This window comes from Sprattus sprattus (assembly GCF_963457725.1).
Source record: "Sprattus sprattus genome assembly, chromosome: 1".
Lineage (NCBI taxonomy): Eukaryota > Metazoa > Chordata > Actinopteri > Clupeiformes > Clupeidae > Sprattus > Sprattus sprattus.
In genome coordinates, this window is record NC_137920.1 from 13,729,677 (window position 1) to 13,752,176 (window position 22,500).

The 22,500-nt window shown below is 39.5% G+C and overlaps 1 protein-coding gene across 1 annotated transcript in view; it reads left to right on the forward strand.

The window, feature by feature from the left end:
* LOC308367615 (NACHT, LRR and PYD domains-containing protein 3-like) overlaps window positions 1–22,500 on the forward strand; it is a gene marked incomplete at both ends in the record, with an annotated part of 37,822 nt that overhangs the window by 11,003 nt on the left and 4,319 nt on the right. Inside the window, 4 exons of the mRNA XM_080841580.1 lie at window positions 1,227–3,063; window positions 9,365–9,535; window positions 11,260–11,430; window positions 12,669–12,839. Of these exons, the coding sequence (XP_080697706.1) occupies window positions 1,227–3,063; window positions 9,365–9,535; window positions 11,260–11,430; window positions 12,669–12,839 (2,350 nt within the window). The remainder of the gene's footprint in view (window positions 1–1,226; window positions 3,064–9,364; window positions 9,536–11,259; window positions 11,431–12,668; window positions 12,840–22,500) is intronic.

A 22,500-nucleotide genomic window follows, 5' to 3' on the forward strand; every position in this document is an offset into this window, starting at 1 on the left:
TATGGGTCTATAGTTAGCGAGATTATCGGGATCAAGGTTAGATTTTTTAAGAGATGGTTTTATCACTGCTATTTTGAAAGATTGTGGGACGTAGCCTGAGATAAGTGAATTATTCATTACATTGAGTAATGTCTCACTTAATAAGGGTAGTGCATGTTTAAGTAATTTTGTGGGGATAGGATCTAGTAAGCACGTCGATGATTTAGATGAAAGGATCAAGGAGTTTAATTCAGGGAGGTCGGTGGGTGCGAAGAATTCAAGGATAGCACCCGGTTGAAGGGGTGTTGCCATGGCGCATGATGGAAGGGGTGTAGGGTCACAGAGGGGGAGAAAACTTTGAATTTGTTCTCTTATTTTGAGGATTTTATTATTGAAAAAGGTCATGAAATCATTACCACTAAAGATTATGGGAACCGAATGTTCGATTGTGTTATGGTTTTTTGTTAGCCTAGAAATAGTGTTAAATAAGAACTTTGGGTTGTTTAATATTATACACACTACTCATGTTTTATTTGAACATCAAAGTGTTTGAATAGTTATTAGTTAAAAGAGATATAGATCAGCCTATACCAATATTTGTGCTGTGGTGTCTCATACACACTTCAGTGTGTGCACACAAATTGCGTGTTACTATGTGTAAAAGTATTCCTATGATATAAAAATTAAGATTTTATGGTGTACATTTTATATATATATTTTAAATGTGTTAAACACATTCTTAAATACACAAAATATTGCATAGTTTTGATTTGAACTAGTTGTATGTTGTTTTTGAATGTCCCTAATTTTGAATGAAATTAAACAGTACAATACATTTAAAAAACATTTTTTATGTCATATATAATTTGTATATATTATTATATATAGTATATATTTTTATTGTCAAACAATTACTTGATAATCATTAGACATGTTCAAATCAAAATACATCTAAATCAAATGTTGTTAAAGAGCATTATAGACATTTATATTAGGCCAGTGAATGATGACTGGTACGACAACAATTTGCGACATGCATTTAAAAAGAGAGGGTACCTGCTGTAGATTAACAAAGAGTAGCTCTATAGCGGATCAGTTAAGTGTAAGGAGCAACAGCAGTGAAAAGTGTTTTTGCCTGGAATGTTAATGATAAATTGGATAAAGCAATCACAAATGAAAACCAATATTATGATATATAGACATGATACTAACAGGTTACTCTGTTCATTTTTATCCATGATAAACAGCTGATGAAGTCCTGAGGAGAGTTATACAGAAGCATGAAGCCAGTCTGAAGAGGAAGTTTGAGAACATATCTGAAGGCATCATCAAACCAGGAGCTGAGACAAACCTCAATAAGATCTACACAGAACTGTACATCACAGTGGGAGAGAGTGAAGGGGTGAATAAGGAACATGAGGTTTGGCAGGTAGAGTCAGCATCCAGAGCACATACTACGGAAGACACACCAATCAACTGCAATGACATCTTCAAGCCCTTACCTGGACAGGAGAAGCACATCAGAACTGTGATGACCAAAGGGGTTGCTGGCATTGGAAAAACAGTTTCAGTGCAAAAGTTCATTCTTGATTGGATAGATGGGGTAGCCAATCAGAATGTAGACTTTATATTTCCCCTTCCTTTCCGTGAGCTGAATTTGGTCAGACGTGATCAGTATAGTCTTCACAAGCTTCTGCTTGACTTCCATCCTGAACTGATGGAGCTGAAGGATGGTGAAGAATACAAGGACTGTCAGGTTGTGTTCATCTTTGATGGTTTGGATGAGAGTCGATTACCTCTGAATTTCCATCAGAACATGACATCAGATCCTAAACACACATCATCAGTGGATGTTCTGATGACAAGCCTCATTCAAGGAACTCTGCTTCCCTCTGCACACATCTGGATAACCTCACGACCAGCAGCAGCCAGTCAAATTCCTGCTCAGTGCATCAATCAGGTGACAGAAGTACGAGGGTTCAATGACCCACAGAAGGAAGACTACTTCATGAAGAGAATATGTGATGAGAGAAAGGCCAGCAGAATCATCTCACACATCAAGGCATCTAGGAGTCTCTACATCATGTGCCACATTCCAGTCTTCTGTTGGATTGCAGCCACTGTGCTTCAGCAGATGCTGGAGAAGACTAAAGACATTCCAAAAACTCTGACTGAGATGTTCATACACTTCTTGCTCATCCAGACCAGAAGGAAGGATCAGAAGTATCAGAGTAGAACTCAGACAGATAGAGAGAAACTTCTAAAATCACAGGAAGAGATTGTACTGAAGCTTGGAGAACTGGCTTTCAAGAATCTAGAAAATGGCAATCTGATGTTTTATGAGAAAGATCTGAAGAAGTGTGACATTGATGTCAGTGAAGCCTCAGTGTACTCTGGCATGTGCACTGAAATCTTCAAGGAAGAATCTGTGTTTCACCAGAGGAAGGTCTACTGCTTTGTGCATCTGAGCATCCAGGAGTTTCTGGCAGCTGTGTTTGTGTTTCACTCTTATGTGACTGAGAACTTCACGGCCCTGAAATCCCTCCTCAGTGAAGAACATGAACCCAGTCCATCTGTTTTATCATCTCTTCAATCAATGATGGGCTTACAATCTAACGATCATCTACATGTGTTACTCAAGAGTGCAGTGGATAAGGCTTTGAAGAGCAGGAATGGACACCTGGATCTTTTCCTTCGCTTCCTTATGGGCATCTCTCTGGAGAGCAATCAGAGACTTTTGAAAAGTCTACTGAACCATAAACACAGCAGCTCAAAGAGCATAAAGGAAATATGTCAATACATTAAGAAGCTCAACAGGGAAGATATCTCTCCTGAACGATACATCAATCTCTTCCATTGCTTATTTGAAATGAACGATCATTCCATGCACAAAGAAATTACAAAATATCTGGAGTCACCAAAGAACCTTAAAGAGAAATTGTCTCCTGCTCACTGTTCAGCACTGGCCCACATACTTCTGATGTCTGAGGAGGTGCTGGATGAGTTTGACCTGAAGAAATACAACACATCAGCTGAGGGACGCAGGAGACTGCTCCCTGCTCTGAGATGCTACAGAAGGGCACGGTGAGTTTCTGATGGAGATGGATAAACTTATTTTGTATTGTTATTTGTGACAAAATGTGATCTTGTGTTGAATGTGTCCCTTCCCCTACAGAACTGTGCATGACTGATTTATAGTTTTGATGTCACTGCTATCTACTGCTGATGTACAGTATGAAAAATCTAAATATACCAGCAGATACATAAATGTGTAAGAGTCATGAGGTAGGAGATTAATATTCCATTTTCACTGCAGCACTTTGGTTGATGACTTGGAATAAAATTACACTTTACATTATTACATTGTCACTTACAGTTTCCATTTTAAGGGCCGGTTAAATCTGCCCCCTGATGACAGGTTTTCACATATAGAGTGGTTAAGTGCCTAGACTGATTTGTGCCTAGACTGATTACTTGGATTGATCTACTAATCTCGTTATGTCCAGTGAGACCTACTGTAAAAAAGTATGTAGGTGTAAGTATCTGGTGAAGTGTGTCTATGTGATGAATAGTGTTATACCATGGTAATTATCAGGGTAGGAAAGGGTAGGAGGATGATAAGTGTCAGACAGTCCATACAAGGAAATATACTTCATACTTGCCAATATGAAATAAATTCAATGTTTTTAAGACTCAACAATTGCATGACAAGGGAGTATTCAAATAGAGCTTACAACATTGGTTTGATTTAATGTGACTGCCGGTCTAAACCACGACCTGTCCCGATCATATATCTGAATACAGATTCAAAGACAGATCATTTTTTTGGTTGAACAGATACAGATACAGATAATTACGTCTCTGTACACCTCTAGTGTGTATAGTGTGCACATGAACTGTGTACTGGCATGATAGGGGTTGACCCCATTTGTGTATTACAGTTTTTCACTGTTGCTAAAACCCGTTTTTCAAAACAGTAACGTCTTTCTCAAAACTGCACACAGAAAATTGAAAACCTCACACACAAAATGCTAAACCTGACACTCCCTTTGCAAGATGACTCTTTGCTGTCAAATCTCTTAACTGTTCACAAAATGGAACTCGTGTTTTCATTTGGTACACACAGCCATATTTTCAAAACACACACACATACATTCATTTAGTACACACAACTAAGCATTAGCTGCACACTACCAAGCATTTACAGCACACAGAAGTGCAAAATTGAAAACACAATCATCGACAAACACCATATGAATGACAATGACTCATTGAGCCCTTTCTCCTTTTGTAAAATGTATCAGTGTAGGCCTACATTTTTCATAGTCAAACATAAAACAGCAATACCGTTGTTCTCACAAACCATATTTACAATTTTAGTCTCCTGTTCCACCAGATTGTATTGACATAAAATTGTATACAAAATGCTTATAGTTTTTCTCAATTGCTTACACACATTTTTTGAAAGCATGCCTCGTTCTCAAAACTCTAAACACAAATTTCAAAGCAACTAACTGAAAATGCAAAACCCTTTATATCTCCTGGAAAATGCTACTTTGCTTTCAAAAAATATTGAAAGTGTGTTTTCTTCCTCCACAGTGTGGTTCTCTTTCAGTCCTGCAAAATACAAATACTGTGAGCACACTACGTATATTATATTGATATGCAGTATTACAGTACACAAGGCAAACAGATTTCGTACTTGTTCTCCATCCTGAAGGTTCTAATGAAAAACCATGAAAACATGGTCTACCACAGCGGCCCAAATCTCATTAGAGATGACCATTCTCCTTCTTCTTTCTCCTGATCCTCCTCCTTCTTCACCTTGTCCTCATTCTGTTCCTCTTCCTTGTCCTCCTCTTCCTTCTCTCTGTCCTCCTACTCTTCAACCTCCTACTCCTCCTCCTTCTTGTCCTCCTCTTCTTCCTCCTCTCACTCTTACCCCTCTCCTTCTCTGGTTGTGGATCTTTTCAAAGTTTTCAATAGTTTATCCAACAAAACAGAGGCTCAAGACACTTTAATGGTGCAGTCCTCACTGCAAATTGGTCAAAAGACCTGAAAGTTTAGAGATTTGACTATTTGTGGTTTGCAGGTTGATGCTTTGAGATTTTACTTGAAAATTGTGTGCAACAACAGAACTTTGTGTACACTGTTTTCACAACAACGTGATGTGTAATTGACATCAGTGTGTTCACAAGGAAAATCGGACTCTAATGTAGATAAGGGAATCTTAAGTATTTCCCACTTGGGGCGAGCGATTGATACATGACGTGAAGGTTGTGCAGATTGTGCCGAATTTTTGCTTTATACTTTTTAACAATAGTGAAAAACTGTAGTATGCCATTACTGTCATGTCAAATGTAGAGGTGCATTTAGAATTCTAAGGGAAAACTAAACAGCGCTTCACCTGGAAATTGTAGTTGCCTCCACCCCTTCCATTGATTTATTTATACACTTTGTCAACAGCATCATATATTTATAATTAAAAGTAATAGTTTGTTTTTCATCCCTCCAACTCCTCAAATGGAGGATGGTAGATTTATGGGAAATTATGCATTTTAAGTTTAGTCAGGACCACTCTCATCTTGGCACAGCAAAAGGCAGCTCACCATTTAGTAGAATGTGATTCTCCCAGAGTGAGCAGAGGTATTGGAAATGATTACCTCCACCCTTTCATTATATTCATTCATCAGGTCACCTTAAGAAAGGTTTTTATTTAAGAGTAATATTTTGTTATGCTATTTTGCAGACTTGCTGAATGCACACTCACATATAAGTCCTGTGGAATTGTGGCTACTGTTCTACAGTCACCAAACTCCCTGGCAGAATTGGACCTGAGTAACAACACACTGGGAGATTCTGGAATTCAGCTTCTCTCTAACGGACTGTCAAGTTCTCACTGCAAACTACAGACATTAAGGTTGGTGTTATACATGTCTTTATTGTCATACATTTCCTGATTAGTTATATAGCCCTTAACTATTATTTACAGTTGGGAAAATAAGTATTTGAACCCCTGGTGATTTTACAAGTTTGGTCACTTGCAAAGAAATGTGTGATCTATAATTGTAATGGTAGGTGTATATTAACAGTGAGATACAGAATATCAACAAAAAAATCCAGGAAAAATGCATTTTATAACATTTATGACTTTATTTGCATTTGATGCAAAAAATAAAGTATTTGAACCCCTAGCAAAACTGATTGACAAAAATGACTTAACCCTTGTTGGCAAGCACAGACGTCAGACGTTTCTTGTAGTTAGTCACCAGGTTTACACACATCTCAGGAGGGATTTTATCCACTCCTCTTTGCAGATCCTCTCCAAAACTTTAAAGGTTGCGTTTTCAATGGGAGGGAATGAGGGAATGAGGTTCAAGCCCATGTTTCACATTACATGGCCCCATCCATAGTCCCCTTGATGCGGTGGAGTCGTCCTGTACCCTTGGCAGAGAAACAGCCCCAAAGCATAATGTTTCCACCTCCATGCTTGATGGTGGGTATGATGTACTCTTGGGGTCATATTCAACATTCCCCCCCTGTCAAACACGGCAAAGTCGAGTGGATGCCAAAGAGCTTGATTTTGGTATCATCTGACCACATTCTGTCTCCCAATCCTCCTTAGAATCATTCAAGTGTGCAATGTTAAACTTTAGATGGCCCTGTACATGCGCTTCCTTGAGCAGGGGGACCTTGCGAGTGCTGCAGTACTTCCAAAAATTACGGCGTGGTGTGTTGCCAATGGTTTTCTTGGTGACTGTGGTCCCAGCTGCCTTGAGATCATTCACAAGGTCCCCCTGTGTAGTTCTGGGGTTATTCTGCACCTTTCGAATGATCACTGATACCGCACGAGGGGATATCTTGCATGGAGCCCCAGACCTAGTTAACATTTGTTTGGGGTTGCTTCCATTGACGAATAATCGCACCAATAGTTGTCTGCTTCTCACCAAGCTGCTCGCCAATGGTTTTGTAGCCCATTACAGCCTTGTGCAGGTCTACAATCTTATCTCTGACGTCCTTGGACAATTCTTTGGTCTTGCCTCATGGTAATGAGGACTAATCTGTGTGCTTCTTGGGCACATAACTGGTCATTGTGAGCCAGAATTCTTGCTGTTTGCTTGGGGGTTTAAATACTTATTTTTTGCATCAAATGCAAATAGATTCATAAATGTTATTAAATGCAGTTTTCTGATTTTTTTTGTTGATATTCTGTTTCTCACTGTTAAAATACACCTACCAATACAATTGTAGATCACACATTTCTTTGCAAGTGGCCAAACTTGCGAAATCGGTAGGGGTTCAAATACTTATTATCCCCACTGTATACTGTTACATAAGCAAAGTGATAACCTGACATCGCAAATATGGCAGATTTTAACAGTTTCTCTTTTTGCTCGCTTTCCTTCCCAAAAGATTCTAACTAAATTTAAACCTGTGTCTCAACCCTCTTAGAGCATTTCCTTTTTTCTCATCCCTTTAACCCCTCAGATGGTGGATGATAGATGTATGAGAAATTATGTTTTTTGAGTTGAGATGAAATTACATTTAAAAAACATAATACAATATTTAAAAAATATGGGGCATTTCTTTTTTTCAAATGCTACAGTTAACCTTATAATAACCATGACAACATAACAGTAGAATGACTCTTCACATCACATTTTCCTGTAAAAGTAACAGGGAACACCCTACTCACTGTGCTGCGGTGTGAACAAAAATTTTCTGTAGACTGGTTGAATTTCTTCCCCTTCAATTAGTAATCCATCTAACTGATTAAATGTCTAATCTCATCGGTTTTTGTCAAATTCAGCAAACTGCTCCTCACTGTCCCCCAGCTTCTCATTTTCAGTTTGACATGAAAATCTACTGCATTTTGTGTACTTGATCTTGGCTCTGTAAATGTCAAACATATTGGATCAGATCAAACAAGAGACTATTTCAGCCAATCAACACATTGCTTTTGGAGTACGGGAAAAACAATTGTCTTATATGATTGGATGTTGATCTCAGTTATTGTATTATTATAGTTATTTTCTAATATGTAGGCACTCTGAGATTCCTTTGAATGAAAAGTGCTTTAAAAATAAAATTAATTATTATTATTATTAATGATGTACATTTTTTGGATGACTAATCTCTGTGTGTGCGTGTGTGTGCTTGCATGCGTGTGCGTGTTTGTGCATATCTTTCTCTCTCAGGCTCTCTAATTGTCGGATCTCAAACGAAGGTTATGTTTTTCTGGCTCTCACACTGATGTTAAACCCCTCATGTGTAAAAGAACTGGATGTTAGCAACAATAATCTTGGAGAATCAGCACAGAAACTGTTGTCTGCTACACTGAAGAAGCCTCACCGTGAAGTTGAAGCACTTCAGTATGTACTTCATCAATACAGAATCTCTGTTCCTGGTTTTACACCTAAAGTTTTCTTTTTTTACTTTTGTTTTACTGAGAAAGTTGTATTCACATCAGAGAGTATAGATGACATTAAATTCATTTTGCTAGCTCCTATGTTCTCCAAAACGTAATAGTGAATTTCATTGGTGGATACTGAAAAGAAAACAATTACGATTTTTTTTTTTTATCTGAAGAGGTGAGATCCAGGAATAAATGTACATTTAACTCTAGTGTTTTTTAACAACTATGTGACCTGTTACTTTTGCTTCTCTCTTCAGGAATATGTAGTCCTCAATACAAAGATTTTCAGGTTCCCTTTACACTCAACATAGTCTGTTATTATAAAGTTTCTCATTCAGAGACAAATAGAAAGGGAATGCTCCCTTGGGACAGAAACACATTTTGAATCAGCTCATGAAACTTTATTTTGTTGAAAAATAAGTTGAGAGAGAGATGTAAAGTACCATGTGAGAATACATTTTTCATAATTAATTATGTGGCAATAATGGTATCAATTTGATGAAACGTCCAGTATAAATCACGCACTGTCCCGGTCTCAGATACAGATACAGATAATGTTGTTGGTTGAACAGATACAGATACAGATAATGATGTGCCTGTAAACCTAGTGTGTAGGTAAAGTGTCCACAAGAATTAAATGCATAGTGGCATGAAAGGGGTTGAAGCTCTTCATGTAACAGTATACAATATCAGTCAACAGTTTGGACACACCTTTAATTTTAAAGTGTTTTCTTTACTTTTATTATTTTCTACATTGTAGATTAATACTGAAGGTATTTTAACTACGAAAGAACACATTTGGAATGAAAACGTGTTATCTACCATGTAGAAAATAATACAAGTAAAGACTTCTCAAAAAAATTGAAGGTTTGTCTAAAATGTTGACTGTTACTGTATATATTTATCATTAATGTCATGTCATTTTTCATTTCAGAGTAAGATTTTGACTTTTGTTATGCTAAATTGCAGACTTGCTAAATGCACACTCACATATAAGTCCTGTGGAATTGTGGCTACTGTTCTACAGTCACCAAACTCCTTGACAGAGCTAGACCTGAGTAACAATGACCTGAGAGATACTGGAATTCAACTTCTCTCAAACGGACTGTCCAGTCCCCACTGCAAACTGCAGACATTAAGGTTGGTGTTATACATGCCTTTATTGTCACAAATTCTGATTATTTCTGTAGCCCTTAACTTTGATTAATACTGTTGTATAAGTGTAGTAACAACTTGTTAATTCCTTGTTTATCATCCCTCTTAAAGTCCCCCCTCCCCATTAAGTCTAGATGAAATTACATTTGAAAGATATAGAAAATGAACTAATTTTTGAGCACCACAGTTAAATAAAAATAACAAATTAATGGTGGAATAACTGTTCACATCACATGGTCTTGTCAACAACACTCATTGATTTCAGGCTAGTCCTGGACTAAGTGATGGAGTTTATTTAAAGTCAGCCAAAGACAGATACCAGGCAAATTGGATTATAACACTAACTAAAACAGACTGGAAATTGCACTTAAATATAAAGGGAACGAAATACTCAAAGCTCAGTAGATCTAATAGAATAAACATAAGGTGTAGGTGTCACGGGACTTCACGGATGCATAGCTTGAGTTAAGATGGTTAAGGTTTATTAGATGATACAGCCAGAGAACAGACAAAACAGGTAGACAGACTAAGGGCGACGAACAGACAGACTTGGGTACACTGAACTAAACATGACGAACTCAAACAAACACAGAAACTGAATAAAAGTACTTAGGTTCGTAGCACTGGAGAAACTGAACTGGCGACTATGCCCTGTAAATGAAACACAGAGTTAAACTCCTGAAAACAGAACGCAGTATCTTGAAACAAAACACAGCGACTCAAATTTGGAAAAGGTAGAGGGGGATACACTGAAACTTTGGTTACGGCACTATACCGGACTGAGAAGAAGGAATTCAGGCTGGAGACAAGGAAGCGTGGAAGGATGTCCAGGTTGTAAGAACGATGGGTCCATGTCATGAGGCCAGACACCAAATTATGGGAGTGAGGGGTATACGTGCAGGAGTGACAGGTGCTGGCCATCAGTACTCCAGTGATTGTGGGAGCAGTGCAGGTGAGCGAGAGGAAGTTGAAGGGAGCGTGGCAGGTGCAGGATCACACTCTGGCGTGACAGTAGGGATCAAAGTTAGGAACAGAATACACAACGCTCAGAAGATTTCAGAAAGAACAAAACTCTTGGAAACCAGAACTAACAAAGCCGTGGGGTACGAAGGAGTATGAGTGAACAGGGGGAGTTAATAGTCCGGAGCTTGACGAGGACCAGGAACAAACACAGGGATATAGTAATCCGTAGCTTGACTACGGAGCAGTCGCAAACATGGGGAGCTAGTAGTCCGGAGCTTGACGAAGGCACAGGAAGATAAGTCCATACCCAATGAAACCAGAAAATAAGTGAGGGAAGTGAATAGTTTAAGTAGAGTGGTGGAGGGAGTGACAGGTGCTGTGAAACAAACGTTAATTCATATTATGTACAATTTAGAATTGCATAATCATAACCTCAGGCATTTTGTGAAGAAAAACTAAACTAGGGAGTTGTGTGTATTACTCCTTTTTACAGTGTGCTATGGACAGTACATTGAGGGAACTGTGAGGACTATGGCAATATAGGGGTAGACCCTGTTTGTGTATAAGTATGATATTACTGTCATGTAAATATAGTAGTGTAATCAGAAATCTAAGGGAAAATCAGCACCACTTTAACTGGAATTTTTAGCCTCCACTCTTTCATTATATTGATTTATCAGAACACTTTAAGAAAGGCATCACTGATATTTAATTTTAAAGGACTAATTTGTCACAATATTTTGCAGACTTGCTAAATGCACACTCACCGATAAGTCCTGTGGAACTGTGGCTACTGATATACAGTCACCGAACTCCCTGACAGAGCTAGACCTGAGTAACAACGAACTGGGAGATTCTGGAATTCAGCTTCTCTCTAACGGACTGTCTAGTCCCCACTGCAAACTGCAGACATTAAGGTCGGTGTTATACATGTCCTTATTGGCATACATTTTCTGATTATTTCTGTAGCCTTCAACTATGATTTATGTTGTTATATAAGAGTAGTGATAACCATACTCTGCTAACAATGAAGACTTTAACAGAATATCCTTTTTTCCGCTTCCCTTCACATAAGATTGTACTTCAATTCCACCTGATCATTTTTTGTCTCTCATCCCTCTTAGAGTTTCCGCAGTTTTTTCCCTCTAAAAGAGGATGATGGCTTTATGGAAAATTATGGATTTTCAGTTCAGATACAATTATATTTGAAAAACTTTACAGACATGTTAGAGAGAGAAAAAGAAAATCTGTAAAGATGTTCCTATTGTCTCCGCTCAGGGGGCTTGGTTAAAAATGCATCAGGTTGCATTTGTTATGACAGACAACGTTTTACATAGGTTCCGGATTAAATCATACACAAGTTACCAGTCAAACACAATGGACGAATTCCAGGTCCACTCTTTGTGTTGTTTCTTATTATTCCATGTTCACCAGTTTGAAGGCGGGGGTGGAATCAAAAGACAGAGATGAAAACAACAGTATGAGAAATATATTTCATAATAAGTATGCTAATATTAAATCAAGTTGATGTTGGAAAGCACAACCAATGCATTGTTAATGAATATTAGCAAAGAAAATGCAAGGTTGGCTCTATTCTATGTAACTTCAGGTATAAACCACCCCCTTCTATCTGAATGATAGATCATGTTTTATGTTGAACAGATGCAGATAATGGCTTCTCTCTACACCACTAGTGTGTAGGTGTGCATGAATTAACTGTGTAGTGGCATGACAGGTGTTGAAGCTCTCCATGTAACAGTATATGTCATGAATGTTTTGTTAAATTAAGAAATTCATTTTTAAATCTTAATGATTTGGTGGGGGGAAAAAATCTAAAGTAGTGTTCTCATCAATAGAAGTGAGACCTTTAGAGGAATATGAGTTGTGTGTTACTCCTTTGTACAGGCTACTGTGGGCATTGATGTGAGGACTGTGATAATATAGGGATATACCCTGTTTGTGTATGAGTATGCCATTACTGTCATGTCAAATGGAGCAATGTATTTAGAAATCTTAGAGGAAACTCAGTACCACTTCAACTGGAATATTTGTCCTCTAACCTTTCATTATATTGATTTCTCGTGACACCTTTAGCAAGGCATTACTTTTTTTAATTCCACAGTAATAATTCGTTTTTTGTCACTATGTTTTGCAGATTTGTTGAATGCACACTTACAGATAAGTCATGTGGAATTGTTGCTACTGTTCTACAATCATCAAACTCCCTGACAGAGCTTGACCTGAGTAACAACGAACTGGGAGATTCTGGAATTCAGGTTCTCTCTAACGGACTGTCTAGTCCCCACTGCAAACTGCAGACATTAAGGTTAGTGTTATACATGTACTTATTGTCATACATTTTCTGATTATTTCTGTAGCCTTCAACTATGATTTATGTTGTTATATAAGAGTAGTGATAACCATACTCTGCTAACAATGCAGACTTTAACAGTATATCCTTTTTTCCGCTTGCCTTCACATATGATTGTAATTTCATTTCCACCTCATCATTTTGTGTCTCTGATCCATCTTAGAGTTTCCGCAGTTTTTTCCCATCCCTCCAATACCTCTTATAGAGGATGATGGCTACATGGGAAAATATGGATTTTAAGTTCAGATACAATTATATTTGAAAAATATTACAGACATGTTTGAAAAACATTATAGACTTTACGACAGTCACACTCCTACTGGAAGCAGCTCCTCACTGCTGCTCCAGCTTCTTGCCTGCTATCGCCTGCTTTTTTCACATTAATGTTACATTAATGTTACATTAATGCTACTTAGATACTGCCTTACTGCTCTATCCACTATCAAGCTATTTCCTCGGCTCATACAGTGCCTCCCTGGAACTTAAATTCTTTCCTACACCCCTTCGGAGCGTAGCCTAGCATAGCCTCAGTTAACCTAGCTAAGCTTAGCCACATAGCCCCATGACACTCCAAGACTCTCCAGACTGTGTAAGCTGTCTCAACCTGAAAAAGAAGATCACGGAGTTGGAGACTCGGGTTTCTGTCCTGTACTAGATCTATGATGGTGAGCGATTTCTGGACGGGATTGCTGCTCAGCCAAACCTCGCCGACAAACCTTGCTCTCACCTGGACTTGTCACTATCTGATGAGCCATGGCCTGCTCTTGGCACAACTCCAAAGAGGCCTAGCGCCGCTTCTACCTCCAACGAAAAATGGACTAGCACCCAGGATAAGAAGCGAAAAAAGCGAGGCAGAAACTCTTCCCGCATCACCTCTCCTCCTGTTGCGCTCGGAAATAGGTTTTCACCACTGGAAACTCTCCAAGGGGAGCAATTCTCCACACCCAAGGCCAAAAGGCACAGGAGTGCTATCCGTGCTGCTAACAAGCATAAAGGGCCCGGAGCCCCTACACATCATGATGGTCCTCATCTGCTGCACCCTGGAGTCCCCCATTTCACCCTAAGCCCCCATTTCACCCTAAGCCCCTCTCGGACTACTTGGGGCGCTACTCAACCACTACCACAAGATCGCCGAAGACTAAGGTATGCTAACACCACTAGCACTAGTGCCGAGGCTTCCCACAGCCCATTAGCACTCAGAGGAGCTAACACTGCTAGCACTAGCCTTGTAGCTAATACTGTTTACCCAAAACAACCCAAGAACTGGCCCCATAACTACTGAAAAAGCAATTATGTGGAAGGCAAACACAACGCTACAGATGGCCACTATCTTGGTTGAAGATGCCATGACAGAACATGTCAAACTTGCAAGGACAGAAAATCTTTGCCTTAGCAACACATCAGTCGAGGAACTGTCGTCAGAGATACAAACAATCCTCAAGAATAAACCAAATAATGCAAAGATTATCATCCACACTGGCTCATTTGATATCCTGCACAAAAAAACTGGCAGCGAGATACTTAAAAAACATTTCACCCAGCTACTGAACACTCTAAACAAACATCAAGATGTGTCTATCAGTGGACCGATTGCATGTTTTCGCAGAGGAAATTAAATCTTCAGTCGACTCCTATCTTTCAACACATGGCTGGCATCTGTCTATTTTGCACACAACCGGAGATTTATTGACAATTTCAATGTTTTTTGGAATTGTGCAGACCGTTTTCAAGCCGATGGACTCCACCCAAACCGTAGAGGGTCTAGATTACTTACAGCAAACATCAGCCACGCGCTCTTGACGACCTCAAACAGCCATAATCAAGCCTCACTCAAGACTGACACACCTCAAACCTCCTCCCATGAAACAGAACAGAACATCCAAACAGCCTCCTCCAAGGACACGGGCCCTGCACAGACCCCCACCACCCAGAGGAATTCCCCTGGGATAAACCACCTTGTGGGGGAGGCTGTGAAGGCCCATGAACTCCGTAATATGGACTGTCAGCCCGAAAAACAACAATAGGACAGCCACCATGCTATTTCATCAAACATACCGGTCATCATAAACAGCAAATGGCATGGTAAAATGCATGGTTATAAACCCGAAACTCGTCCTAGAAGGTTGAAAACTATCCAGGTTCTTCCTACAAATATATCTCCCCCAGTTTTACCTGTTAATACCCCACAGATGGAACTGGCCCTTCTAAATGTCAGATCACTAAATAACAAAACCTTTCTGGTCAACGATCTGATTAAAGAAAACAACTTAGATTGTATCTGTCTAACAGAAACTTGGCTAAACGATGACACGGCAACAGCAACTTTGATAGAAGCGTGTCCGCCTGATAACAGCTTCCACCAAGTTTCTAGGAAAACAAAAAGAGGTGGAGGAGTCGCAGCTATTTTCTCATCTAAACTGTTGTTCAAAATGACTGAGCTAGGTGAATTTACATCAATTGAATATCTTGCTATAGAGCTCAAAACTGAATCAGTACTGTTTGTTATTATATATCGGCCACCCAAGCACTCACCAATATTCATACAAGAATTCTCTGAACTATTATCACTATGTGTCACCAGATATGACAAAATAGTCCTGAATGGAGACCTTAACATCCATGTTATTAAAAAGCAGAACAAAGAACTATTGAGCTTTTAAATCTCCTCACCAGTTTCGATCTAACTCAGCACATAACGGATCCAACACACCAGCACGGAACCACACTAGATCTAGTAATAACAACTGGATTAAACATCAATAATATTTCAATAACTGATCTACCGCTCTCTGACCATCATTGTATACTTTTTGATGTGGAAATAATCAACCACAATAGAATTATTAGTCCATAAAAGACATCTAGACGATGAAGCAGCTACGGAGAGATTTTCTGAGCAGATTGCTCTATATGCGCCAACTAGTCATGACTGCTTTCTGAATGAAATTGTAGAGAACCTAAATGATGCATTATCATCTGTGTTAGACTCTGTAGCCCCACTTAAAACTAAAAAGAAGTTTACAAGTAGGACCTCCCCATGACTAAGAAATAAAAATGTTAGTGAAATAAAAAGAAAATGTCGCGTAGCAGAGAGAAAATGGAGAAAAACAAAGACCACTATCCACCACGGTATCTACAAAGATGCACTAACTACCGATAACAAAACCATCCATCTAGCAAGGAAAGGTTATTTTTCCCACATTATTATAGAAAATGCTGGAAATTCCAGAGTTCTGTTCTCCACCATTGACCGGCTGCTAAACACTGTCCCTCCCCCCCCCCCCCCCCCCCCCCCACTTCCCTCAGCAGCTAAATGCGAAGAGTTTGCTCAGTTCTTTAAGAACAAAATAGCATCGATCAGATCTACTATCACTACTACTGGAGGTGAAATTGACATCCATAGATCTTGCAACTTAACCATGAGCAGTTTTCCATGTATCACACTAAGTGAACTCTCCAAAATCATCATTGAATGTAAATCTACAACCTCAGGTATTGATCTTATTCCCACTGCATTCTTTAAGCGAGTGTTTGATAGTGTCTCAGGTCCGGTCCTTGACATCATAAACACATCCCTGAGAACTGGCGTTTTCCCAGATGCCTTCAAAACAGCTGTTGTAAAGCCCCTATTAAAGAAACCTAAATTGGATACCAGTACACTAGCAAACTATAGACCGATATCAAATCTTCCATTTATTAGTAAAGTCCTTGAAAATATAGTATTAGTCCAAATAAATTCCTTTCTGGAACAAAATAACATATTGGAAGTCTTTCAGTCTGGTTTCAAAAAAAATATCACAGTACCGAAACCGCTCTCACCAAAATAATTAGCGACCTCAGACAAAACTATGATGCAAATAAAGTTTCTATCCTTATCCTGTTAGATCTTAGTGCAGCATTTGATACCATTGATCACGACATCCTAATCAATAGACTTGATATCTTATTGGGTTCTCTGACTCTGTATTGAACTGGATCAAAACATATATTAGAGGAAGGAAGTTTTGCGTTAGCCTAGGAGACCATATGTCAGAGAAACATGAAAGCTGCTACGGGGTTGCACAAGGGAGCTGTTTAGGTCCACTACTCTTTTCTCTTTATATGTTACCACACAGTGACATCATCAGAGAATATAGTATAGATTTTCAAGTCCTCACTGCAAACTACAGACATTAAGGTTGGTGTTGTACATGTCTTTATTTTCATGCATTTCCTGATGAGTTATGTAGCCCTTAACTGTTGTTTATACTGTAACCTGACTTCACTAATATGGCAGATTTTAACAGTATCTCTTTTTGCTTGCTTTCCTTCACACAAGATTCTGACTAAATTTCCACCTGTTAATTATGTGTCTTTCAACCCGCTTAGAGCATATGCTGTTTTTCCCATCCCTTAAACCCCTCAAATGGTTGATGATAGATGTATGGGAAATTATGTTGAGATGAAATTACATTTAAAAAGTATAATAAAATAATTGATTTAAATAATGTGGGGCATTTATTTTTTTTTAAATGCTACAGTTAGCCTTATAATATCCAGGACAACATAACAGTAAAATGACTCTTCACATCACATTTTCCTGTACAAGTAACAGTGAACACCCTACTCAGCCAACATTAGTGTATTGAGGTGTGAACTTCAATTTTCTGACTGGTAAAATGTGTTCCCCTTCAATTAGTAATCCTTCTCACTGATTTAATGTCTAATCTTATACATTTTTCGTCAAATTCAGCAAACTGCTTCTCAACCTTCCCCAGCATCTTGTTCTTAGTTTGACATGAAAATTGACTTCAGTTTTTGTTCTTGGTGTTGGCTCTGTAAATGTGAAACACACATATTGGATCAGATCGAACCAGGGACTTTTTCAGGCAATCAACACATTGTTTTAGAAGCACAGAAAAAATGTGTCTAATATGATTGGATTTTCTCAGTTACTGATGATCTCAGTTATCAACAACCTTTCACCAGAATTGTGGACCCTTCTTTTCATTTTGAGTAGGAAAAGGGAATGAATGGGTTTGTTTATACCGTCATATATTTAGAAGTTTGTAACTAATCAGAGGTTAATGTAAAATAGCTTGCGTGCGTGCGTGCGTGCGTGCGTGCGTGCGTGCGTGCGTGCGTGCGTGCGTGTATTTCTTCTGGCTCTCACACTGATGTTAAACCCCTACTGTGTGAAATACCTGGATGTCCGCAATAATAATCCTGGAGAATCAGCACAGAAGCTGTTGTCTGCTACACTGAAGGATCCTCACCGTAAAGTTGAAGCACTTCAGTATGTACTCCATCAATACAGAACCCTCTGTTCCTGGTTTTACATCTGAGGTTTTCTTTTTTTCTTCTGTTTAACTGAGAAAGTTGTATTCACATCAGAGAGTACAGATTAAATTACATTCATTACGCTAGCTGCTATGTTCTCCAGACTAAATAGTGAGTTTGGTTGGCAGGTACTGAAAAGAAAACAACACTAATTATCATTTTTTTTTATCTGAAGAGGGGAGATCCAGGAATTAATATACATTTGTAACTGTGGCATTGTTTAACAATGATATGACCGGTTGCTACTCTCTGCAGTAATATTCAGTCCCCACTACAAAATGCAGATTTAGACTCAATATAGTCTGTTATCATAAAGTTACTCATTTAGAAATAAAGAGAAGGGGAAGGCTTTCTTGGGACAGAAAAAAATCTTACATCGGCTCATGAAACTTAATATTTTGGAAAATAAAAGTTAAGAGAGATGTAAAGTACAGAGTGAAAATATAAATTTCATAATTAATTATGTGGCAATAAATATGTGGCAATTGATGTTATCAATTTGATGAAATTTCCGGTATAAATCATGCACTGTCCCGGTCTCAGATACAGAGACAGATAATGTTGTTGGTTGAACAGATAAAGATAAATATACAGATAATGATGTCTTTGTACATCTCTAGTGTGTAGGTATAGTGTCCACATGAATTAACTGCATAGTGGCATGAAAGGGGTTGAAGCTCTTTAAATAACAGCTTGTATTTTATTAATGGCATGTCATTTTTCATTTCAGAGTAAGATTTTGACTTTTGTTATTCTGTTTTACAGACTTGCTGAATGCAAACTCACAGATAAGTCCTGTGGAATTGTGGCTACTGTTCTACAGTCACCAAACTCCTTGACAGAGCTGGACCTGTGTAACAATGACCTGGGATACTCTGGAATTCAACTTCTCTCTAACGGACTGTCTAGTCCCCACTGCAAACTGCAGACATTAAGGTTGGTGTTATACATGTCTTTATCGTCATGAATTTTCTTATTAGTTATGTAGCCCTAATTATGATTTATATTACTATATAAGTGTAGTGACAATCTGACTTCGCTAATGTGGCATATTTAACCAGTATCCCTTTTCATTTTTCCTTCACATGAGATTATAATTACATGTCTACCTGTTAATTCCTTGTTTATCATCCCTCTTGAAGTTTCTATTGTTTCCCCCATCCCTCCAACTCCTCAAATGGAGGATGATAGATTTATGGGAAATTATGCATTTTATGTTTAGTCAGGACCACTGTCATCTTGGCACAGTAAAAGGCAGCTCACCATTTAGTAGAATGTGCTTCTCCCAGAGTGAGCAGAGGAATTGGAAATTATTGAATTCAGATATTAAGGTTGATGTTATACATGTCTTTATTGTCCTTAAGTGTTCATGATCAGTAATATAGATCTTAACTATGATTTATACTATTATTTTGAGCATACTTTTGGCGCAGACACAATTGGCAGCCTTTTCAAATAGCTCTGTTGTTGCGTGTCTTTTTAGCGTTTTTAAGTTTGTTTGTCCTGTTTACACTTCAAAGGCACTGTGTATTAATCAACTGCAACAGGGCAGTCAGAAATTTGTTTACACAAGGGATCAGCTGATCGGTCGATGAATCATGCTGGCAAAGTTTACCCCATACCGGAAGAGCTGGTGAGACCTTACCGTGGAACCAGAGCTGGTGCGTTGGTGAAGGCTAGGTGGAGGTTCAAATCAGCTATTCCTTCGTGTGTGATGGGGAACGTAAACTTGCTGGCCAACAAGACAGATGAACTGGCAGTATTGGTGGTGAACGTGAAGTTGTACAGAGAGTGCAGCTTACTGTGCCTCACGGAAACCTGGCTAACCAACATCCCGGACCTCAACGTGGAGCTACCTGGCTTTACTACGCTGAGAGCGGAGAGACAGACAGTCAACATTAGGTGATGCAACCCAGGCTATATGACTGTAAAAGAGACAATCTGTTGCCCAGACATCGAAGTGTTAGCCAATAGCCCCTGTCCACTTTACATGCCCAGGGAATTATCTCACGCCATTGTTGATTGTGTTTACATCCCTCCACGAGCTACGGTCGAAATCGCTTGTCACACCATCTACTGTTATCGCTGGGCTCCTAACTCAACATCCTGAGGCCTTCATTGCAATTTCGGGGGACTTTAATCATGTAACTCTGGACTCAACTCTGCCTGCTTTTCACCAGTTTGTGTCTTGCCCAACAAGAAAGAACAGGACATTTGACCTAATTTATGCTAACGTGAGGGACGCATAAAAAGCCACACCACTTCCTCCCTTAGGGAAATCCGATCACAATCTGCTTTTCTTACAACCCAAATATACAGCAAAAGTGCCCACCACGTGCTCCTTCTGGAACTGGTCTCCTGAGGCAGAGAATTTCCTCAGGGACTGCTTTGAGTGTGCTGCATGACTCTTTTGGGGAGGACAATGAAGGGGCCACACACTGCACTGCTGACTACCTGAACTTCTGTATGGACATTGGCACTCCCACTGGTGCACTCCTTCCCTAACAAGCCCTCCATCTCCTCATCATAAAAAAGAGGGCATTCAAAGAGGGGGACCAGGCAGAGCGGAAGCGCATACAAGGAGAGCTGAAGACCATGCTGAAAGAGGCAAAGGAGTCTTACAGAAGGAAGGTGGAGCAGAAGCTGGAGGAGAACAACATAAGTTAGGTGTGGGATGAAAACCATCACATGCTGCAACTGAGTGACAAGCTTGTGCAGATGTTTGTGAACGTCCACCTGTTATCCTGGATCACTGGATCACTGACTACCTGACAAAGGAGCTTGGTGGACAACTTTGTGCAGTGGTGTAGGCATAACCACCTGCAGCTGAACACCACCAAGACCAAGGAGATGGTGGTGGACTTTAGGAGGTCTCAGCCTTCTCTGCTACCAGTCTCCATCGGGGGGGTCAGTGTGGAGGTGGTCAACACCTACAAATACTCAGGAGTTAATCTGGACGGTAAACTTGACTGGTCAGCCAAACAAGATGCAATCTACAAGTAGGGTCAGAGCCAGCTCTACTTCCTGAGGAGGTGAAGGTCCTTCAATGACTTCAACAAACTCCTGCGCTTGTTTAACAGTCTGTTGTTGCCGGCGTCCTCTCTTATGCTGTGGTGTGCTGGGGAGGCAGCATAAAAAAGAGGCATATGGGGCGACTAGACAGGCTAGTGAGAAAGGCAGGAGCTGTTGTTGGCTCCGAACTGGACTGCCTCGCAACAGTCGAGGAGGGAAGGACCCTGAGGAGGTTGCTGACTATCTGAAGTGTTATAAGAAGTGTTTTGCAGCTGCGACATTTGGTTGACAGGGCAGGTTGCAACTTGCAAAATGCCCAGGCAGTAGCCTCCTGCTTAGGGATTAAGTCTGAGAGGTACGTGGAGAGGTTCCTTGAAAAACTAAATGGAGTGTTACATTTTCAGGAGAAAAGTCTTCTAGAAGGGTATAATAAGGGAAGTATAATCTGTGATGGGAAAGATATTTTCCCAGGCATTCTTCTTTCACCTTCAGTGCAGGAGTGTGGCCATGCTAGCCCTCTACTGGTTTTTGGAGAGCGTAAACGCATGTATTTATTTTCAGTTACAGGGAAAGTCTTTTACAGGAATATAGTGAAGCTGGCAAATAGGAGAAGGTTGGAAGGCAGGACGGAAAATGTTTGGAGAGATAGGCTAGGCATTGACGATAACGCCAAACCGGTTTGGGGAGTCTTATACAAGCCGCCATTGACAAAAAGAACTGGGGATCTTCAGTGGAGGATCCTACATGGGGCTATTGCGGTTAATTAGTGACAATTGTCAATTCTGTGATGGGAGAGAGAATTTCTACCACTGCTTCATGGACTGTATCGGGCTTTCCCCTTTATTTTGTATACTAAGCCTCCTGTTGTTTTCAAGGGGAACAATGTTCACGAAGCAAGGTTTGATACTTGGGTTCTCATACAATCAGAGGCAGAGGTCAAAGTGTGAACCTCTTATTTGTATTGTTTGTCAGGCCAAACTAGCCATCTCCATTAGCCGCAGAAACAAGGTGATGTACAATACAGGAGATGACCTAAAAGCAGTTTTCAAGAATTTAGTTAAATCGAGAATTAGTATTTTTTATTTTTATTTCTATAAGGCCATGAGTGCAATTGATATCTTCAAAGATAAATGGTATTGTGATGGTGGGCTTTGCGTGGTGAACGAGGACAAAGTTTTCTTTGCTCCTTTTTTTGAACTCTGACTTGTGTTTTAGTTTTTTTGTGCTCGTGCTGCTTTCTTTACTTGTGTGTGTGTGTGTGTGTGTGTGTGTGTCAGTGTGTGTA